Source organism: Gekko japonicus, unplaced genomic scaffold (assembly GCF_001447785.1).
Source record: "Gekko japonicus isolate JY-2015 unplaced genomic scaffold, Gekko_japonicus_V1.1 scaffold1727, whole genome shotgun sequence".
In the NCBI taxonomy this organism is placed as follows: domain Eukaryota; kingdom Metazoa; phylum Chordata; class Lepidosauria; order Squamata; family Gekkonidae; genus Gekko; species Gekko japonicus.
In genome coordinates, this window is record NW_015161451.1 from 304,471 (window position 1) to 311,743 (window position 7,273).

The 7,273-nt window shown below is 60.7% G+C and overlaps 1 protein-coding gene across 1 annotated transcript in view; it reads left to right on the forward strand.

Moving 5' to 3' along the window:
- Positions 1-660: 660 nt before the first annotated feature.
- APOD (apolipoprotein D) overlaps positions 661-7,273 on the forward strand; it is a 6,906-nt gene continuing 293 nt past the window's right edge. The window contains exons 1-4 of the mRNA XM_015429074.1: positions 661-752; positions 2,654-2,804; positions 2,982-3,103; positions 4,190-4,278. Coding sequence (XP_015284560.1) covers positions 2,682-2,804; positions 2,982-3,103; positions 4,190-4,278 — 334 coding nt within the window. The 5' untranslated portion in view covers positions 661-752; positions 2,654-2,681. The remainder of the gene's footprint in view (positions 753-2,653; positions 2,805-2,981; positions 3,104-4,189; positions 4,279-7,273) is intronic.

The window sequence follows — 7,273 nt, forward strand, 5'->3', positions numbered from 1 at the left end:
GGGGGGGGGGTGTGTGAGGGGGGGGGGGAAGCAGACCACCTGTCTGCAGAGACATAAAAGTCTCCCGGGCCAGGAAGGGGGCGTCCCAGACCCACGCCACGCGGCCTAGCTCCCTTAGGCTTCTTTGAGCCCCCAGGAAGGGTGCAGCGGCCTGAGCTGGAGTTTCCCGGATCCGGCGAGGGACCCCCGCTGGGGGAGAGGGCCTGGCACAGGGGAGGAGGAGGAGGAGGAGGAGGCATGAACCGTCCCAGCCCCAGGGTGACGCTGAACCTTGGCAAGGGTGCCCAGCACTTCACCAGCATGGGGGGTGGGGCTGCTGCGGCCTCTGCCCTGGGGGGCTTCACACCCCTTCAGCGGGCCCAGAAAGCCGGGGGGGGGGGGCCAGCCAGCTCAAGGGCCGGGCGGGACTGGGTTTTTCTGAATGGCTGCCTGGTACCGGCAAGGCTGTGGGTGGGGACAGCAGACGGCCTCCTCTGAGAACAGCAGAGTCAGTCACGCAGGGAGGGCGGGAGGGAAGTGCTCTGGACAGAGATTCATGGCCGGCCGGGCAGATGACTGGGCAACCCAGCTTGGCACCGGGCACCACCTTCCGATAAACAAATGCATGAATGGGGGGGGGCGTGGCTTGTGGGGGCACTGAACTAACCCTGGTCCCCAGGGTGCTTATAAAAGGGTCCTCGCTGCAGAGCCCAGGGCACAGCTGGCGAAGCTCCACAGGAGGGAGGACCCCAAAGGGCGCCTGTTCAGTCAAGGTAGGCCACACCGGTGCTCTGCGCGCCCAGCGAGTGAGCCTCTCCCAGCTCAAGCACGGTGGGACGGAGGGAAGGCCCACGGGACTTGGGGGGTGGGGGGTGGGCTCTGGCATGCCGGAGGCGGAGTGCTTTGCCTCTGTCCTGCTGCCAGCCACGGCCACGTGCTGCGAGAAGGGGATAGGGGGCTGCCGGACCGATGCCTGCCTTCCAGATTGGATGGGGAGAGGATTCTGGGGGACGGACGGATGGATGGATGATGGATGCTGCCACGAAGACTATTGTGCTCCCTCACAGCACAGCCACAGGGGAAGCTGGTTCTGACAGGATGTGTCTGCAGAATAACAGAGGGTGAAGTGAGATCCAGAAGTTATATCCCAGGACAGCAGGGCCAGGGCTGTGGCGATCGATGGAGCTGAGAGGGGAACTGAATCCAGGGCTCATCTCAGCGTTTGCCAGCCAGAAGTGGATCGCTTCTCATTTCCCTCCGTGGCACTGGTGGCACCTCCCTTCTCCAGACTTTGGAAGCGGCTGGTCCGGAGCAGGCTGCGAGGCAGACTTTGAGCCGGCAGCCCTGACTTCCGACTGGCTTCAAAAAAAGGAAACTCCCAGGCGGCGGCAGGGAAATCTTTAAAGCTGTAAGCCTGCCCTGGAGTCACGTGGCAAAGGGCAGAAATCCCACGCAGGCCCCGCCTTGGACCCATTCCCAAGCTGGGAACTGGTGAGGTCCATTGTCAGGCTAGGATGAGCTAGCAATTGACTCCTTGACACACACACCCCGCCCCAAGGGCTCTGCCTCAGTCCTTCTCCGCGTCTTGCGGTGGTGGTTCCCAATTCCCTGTGCTTTCTAGGAGTTCTGGCCAGTTATTAGTTAATTAATCAATTACATTTATGCCCTGGCCGGCTCAGGGCGGCTTACAACAGGATAGAACAGCGATAGATAGTATAACGATCATGAAACCATATAACAATACGACATTAAAAGGTGGTAACGATAAAAGTAAAACCATTGAACAGATTGCCTTTAAGATGGGGCGCAGGTTAGTCTCACTCACCATCTCTGGGTGCTTGCTGAAGCCTACTGGGGGACGTGGGGGGGGGGAGGCAGAATCGCACGCGTGGGGCTGAGGGGGCTGGGCCCAGGCTGGCCGGTTCCGTCAGTGTCAGAAAAGGGCGGCTCTGACAGACACCGGCGGAGAGGGACTGAACGGGGGAAGAAAAACCCACAGGATCCCGTTCTCTTTCACACACACACACACACACACACACACACACACACACGGATCTTCCTTCCGGCACTCAGAATTGAGACAGATCCCCCCAAATCCCTTTTCCTGGGATAAGAACCCCAGGGAAAGGGGGGGGGGAGAAACTTCACCCAGCCCGAGGGCTGCTTCGGTTCTTGGCCAACCTTGGCACAGGGCGGCTGAGGAGGACCGAGAGGGAGGTGGTGGTGGTGGGGCCCCCCAGGAGAGGAGAGGTGTGGCCAGGCTCCCCCCTGGCAAGGCTGGAAGGGTCTGGGAGAGGCCCCCGGAGGAGACTCCAGCTCCCCGTTTTGTCAACTTCTTGCTTCGGCATTTGCGAATGAACGCGAGCTTTCCCTGAAGGGAGGGTGCTGCTTCCATTGGGTGGGCAGGGGTGTTTACTGTTCGCACCAAGGAAGGCACGAATGTAGGGATAACAATAATGATAGTAAAGATAGTCCTCCTCCTCTCCCTCCTGCTCATGGAGGGTCCCCCCCCTCGCCTGTTGCCTCTCTGCACAGACTCAGACAGAGCCCTTTGTTGTGGGGGGTTGCAGGGCAAGGCTGCCCTGTGGGGTCCTGGCTCTCGCTCACCTGCCTGGCCGGAGGCCGTCCCGCCACACCCCCGGCTGCCCACCCAGCTGGCCTTCTTTCCTTCCAGGTTGGTCTTCCGGCTCCCGCCCGCCACCATGCTGGGCTCCTTGGCGTTGCTGCCCATCCTCCTGGGATGTCTCCACGTGGCCTGGGGGCAAACCTTCCACATGGGGAAGTGCCCAGACCCGCCCGTTCAGGAGGAGTTTGATGTCTCCAAGGTAGGAGGGACACGTCCGGAGTTTCGGGGGGGGGGGGCCTCACACCCACTCAACTTGCACAAGGGTGAGGCGGGAATGTGGGGCAGGGAGAACTGGCCAGGAGCTTCGAGACCCTCGCCCTCCAAAGCACGGCCACACCGCTTTCTTGGCCCTCTCACGACGTTTCTTTCTCTGTAGTATCTGGGGAAATGGTACGTGATCGAGACGTTGTTGTCAAATTCTGAACAAAGCAACTGTTTCCAGACAAATTATTCCCGGAAGGAAAATGGGAAGTTTAAAGTGGTGAACAAAGAACTTCTGTAAGTGTCTCCAAGGTGTGTGTGTGTGTGTGTGTGTGTGTGTAGAATCGGGGTGTGTGTGTGTGTGTGAGAGAGAGAGCAGGCAAGTGTCCAAAATGTGCCTGCTTCAGTGCCTCAGCACCCATGCGCATGTGACTGATGCGATGACCCCAGGTGGGGGCCGCTGAGGGGACTTCTTCCTTCCTTCCATCCTGTGGGGAGAGTGAGGCTGTGGGCCCCCTCTTCTCCTTCACGCCCCCCCCCGGAGTTCAGTGCCAGAATAATGTGCTGCTCCCCACACAATAACTGCAAGGAACCCCAGAGGCAGGATCCATTCCCTGGCAGGCCCCCGTGGGGGGGGTGTGGGGAGAGGCGTGGGAGAGGGCAGCGAGTCCCTGGCAGAGCTGGGCGGGATCAATTTGCACACCCGTTTTGTGTACACGTCTGAACAGAGTTCTGACTTTTCCTGGTGACTTCTCTTCTTGGCCTGCTCAGGCAGCGCTCTGCTCCAGCACGTTTCCGCCTCCTGTCCCTGTTCAGCCCCCCCCCCCCCCGCCCCGGGCCCAACTTGGTGGATGTTGGGGGGGGGGTGTCTCCAGGGCCGACCAGCAGGCAGTCCTCGGGGATCAGTCCCGTTTGTCCCCAGGGGGCCCTTCTCCCCCAGCGCAGGACTCCGACGCTGACTGAGGCCACGGGGGGGGGCCCCAAGGAGGAGGGCGGCCACGGGGTGGGGGGTGGGTGCTCAGGACTTCAGGGCTCGGTGGGGCTTTCTCAACACTTGGCCCAAGATGCGGCCTTGTGTCACACACACACACACACACACACACACACGTTTTTCGTCAGCCGTGTGCAAGAGGGGCAGCCCCGCAGGTGCGGTGACTGAATCCTGACGGAGATGGCTGCGGTTCCTTCCAGGGTGCCATGAGCGCGAGGAGGCTTCCTCTCGTGGTCCTAGAGGCTGGGGACGGAGGCCCACCCGGGAGCCGCACAGAGGGCTTCAAGGCGGCTGAAGGGGGGGGGGAGGCTGGGCCCTCCTTCCCTGCCCCCGGGGGTGTGTGTGTGTGTGCTGCCTAACGTAATGCTCCGTCCCTCTTGCTCCTCTTTCAGCTCGGATGGCACCGTGAAGGAGGTGGAGGGGGAGGCCCGGCAAGCGGATCCCAACGAACCAGCCAAGCTGCACGTGAAGTTCAACTGGTGTAAGTAGCCGCAGAAGAACAGAGTTCGGGTCCAGTCAGGCCCCTTCCAGACCAACAAAGCCTTACTCAAGGTATGAGCTTCCGTGGGCACGCAGCAGACGTCCTCAGACACAGCGAAAGAGAATTTCCTCAACCACTCCTTATACGGGTGTGTGTGTCTGTGTGTGTGTGGGGGTAGTTGCCAGGAAGGGCTTGTCCCTTCTTGGAAACGAACCCCCTCCCCACCTGTATGTAATGGCTGCTGACTTCTCTTTCGCTGTGTCTGAAGACGTGTGCTGTGTGCCCACGGAAGCTCTGGGGTAAGTGGAGTAAGACCAACAACCGGCTGCCCTGGCCTGGGGAGCCTTCGGCCAAGAGGGGCGCCTCTGGGGCTCCGTGGCGGTGGGCACCTCAATGTGGAGCCGCTGCAGCCCAGCTGAGGGGCTTCCTCCGGCACCGCCAGAGCCCGTGTCAGCCAAGCAGGTGCGGCAGCACACGGCGGAGCGGGGGGGGGGGTTGTATTGCTGATCGGTGGTGCTCATGTGCCTGGTCAAATGTGCTGCCTGTGGGTAGGGTGACTCTTGGCCAGCAAAATCCGGCTTCCCACGCCAGGGGTGCCTGGATGGTGCCCCCGGGAAGGAACCTCTCGCTTTGTATGTCCGCGGGTCCCCAGCTGCCCATTTCTCAGCCTCTTGTGAACAGGCTCCGTGAAGAGGACACGGCCTGCCATTTCCCCCTCCCCAGTTCTAACAACTAGCAACACTGCCAGCCCCCCCCCCCAAGTTTGGCAGTGCCTCCCTCCTTTCTGCACGGGGACGGCCAGCGGGTGTGGGGCAGCGTTTTGTTGCCCTCCCCTGTTCTGCGGGCATCCGGGCCTGTGGCCAAGAGCCAGGAAGCTGGTGGCGGAGTTGGCGTAGGGCAGCCAGGTGCCGCCCCGTCTTCCATTCTGAAGACTGGCCCCGAGGGCCTGGGTTTTGGGGGGCACGCAGCAACGGCTTGATCAACTGGCACCCTGCCCACGCATGGCTGGCTGCAAGTCTCCTTAGTTCATTACCTGCTTCTGGAGGGGGGAGAAAAACTTCTTGGGAAAGGTTTGATTCGCTTCGAAAAGAGACACGAAACCTGTTCTGCCCCTTTCTTGACGATGCCAAAGAGCAAACTCCGCAGGGTTGACCACCAGTTGCTGACCCACCGTCTCGCCGACGTGGGGATTCAGGGGCTCGCCCTTTAATGGCTTGCCTCTTTTCTCCAAGGTCGGGGACACAGAGGGTGGCGATAGGGGAACAGCGGTCCCGGAGGCACCTTCTTGAGTGCGGTGTGCCTCAGGGGGCGGTGCTCTCCCCGATGTTGTTTAACATCTACATGCGCCCCCTCGCCCAGACTGCCAGGAGTTATGGGCTGGGTTGCCATCAATATGCAGATGACACCCAGCTCTATCTGATGTTGGGCGGCCGGTCGGGCTCTGACCCAGAAGATCTGAACCGGGCACTACAGGCCGTGGCTGGGTGGCTCAGACTGAGCCGGCTGAAACTAAACCCAGCGAAGACGGCGGTCCTGTGCCTGAGTCGACACGGTTTGGGGATCCCTCCTGACCTTCGATGGGGTGCCGTTGGTGCCCGTGCCGGAGGTTAGGAGTTTGGGAGTGCTCCTGGATCCCTCCTTAACTATGGAGGCCCAGGTGGCAGCCACTGCCGGATCTGCATTTTACCATCTGAGGCAGGCTCGGCAGCTGGTTCCCTTCCTCAGCCGCGATGACCTGGCTACAGTGATCCATGCGACTGTCACCTCGAGGTTAGACTACTGTAACGCTCTCTACACGGGGCTGCCTTTGGGGCAGATCCGGAAGCTAGTGCAGAATGTGGCGGCCAGGCTGATGATGGGTCTCCCCAAGTGGGAGCACATCCAGCCTGGGCTGAAAGCGCTGCACCGGCTGCCAATAGCATACCGAATCCGTTTCAAAGTGCTGGTACTTACCTTTAAAGCCCTATATGGCCAGGGTCCGACCTACCTGAGGGACCGCCTTTCCCCATATATACCCCCAAGAGCACTTAGGTCGGGGACACAACACCGCCTGGTGATTCCAGGCCCCCAGGAGGCAAAGCTTGCTGCAACCAGGGCCAGATCCTTCTCTGTGGCGGCCCCCACCTGGTGGAACAAGCTCCCGGAGGACATCAGGGCCCTGTGGGACCTTATGTAGTTCCGCAGGGCCTGCAAGACGGAGCTCTTCCGCCAGACTTTCAGATAGGGGCCACCACTTCTACTACTACCACCACTGAAACAACGGGGTTGGTAGCGGTCCCCGAAAGAACAGCCATAAATTTGCATGGCACTGATGCCGCTGGACTGGCTTGGACCATCAACAGGACAATTTCACCCTAAGGAAATGATCGATACCATCCTCAGAGACCATCTTGTTTGTACGGAGCACTTTATTTGTTTCATTGTGATTTAATAGTTTTTACTGTTTTACATTGTTTTTATGCATGGGCTTATGCCCCTGTGTAAGCCGCCCTGAGCCCGTTCGCAGGGAGGGTGGGGTAAACATGCAATAAATAAATAAATAAAACAGGGTGGGGGGGGGGAGGAGGCGGCTTCTTTGGGCGGCCTCTGATGGGGAGAAGCATTCTGTCTCATGGGCTAAAGGGGGAAGGCCCCGCCGGAAGCACTGGCTCCACGCTGCTGAGGCTGCCCAGTACTTCTCCCATGAGAACAGTCCTTTGGGCACCAAGGTCCCCTCCTGCTTCGGAGGTTCTGCCCCTGCTGCCCTGCTTGAGGGGGGTGGTCCGGGAGGCCCCCCACTGTCTCATAACTCTTTTTGCCACAAAGAGGGTGGGGCAGCGGAGGAGGCCTTAGGTACCCTGGCAAGGAGGTGGCGTCTGAGGGAGGGGAGGGCGGCTGGCTTGCCAGGGCGGGGGGCAGGCTGGTTCCTCAAAGTGCTCCCAGAAGTCTCCCGGTGCCCCTCCCTCCTTCCCTGGCTGGCTTCAGGGCCCCTCTCCCTCCCTCCTCCTCAGCCTCC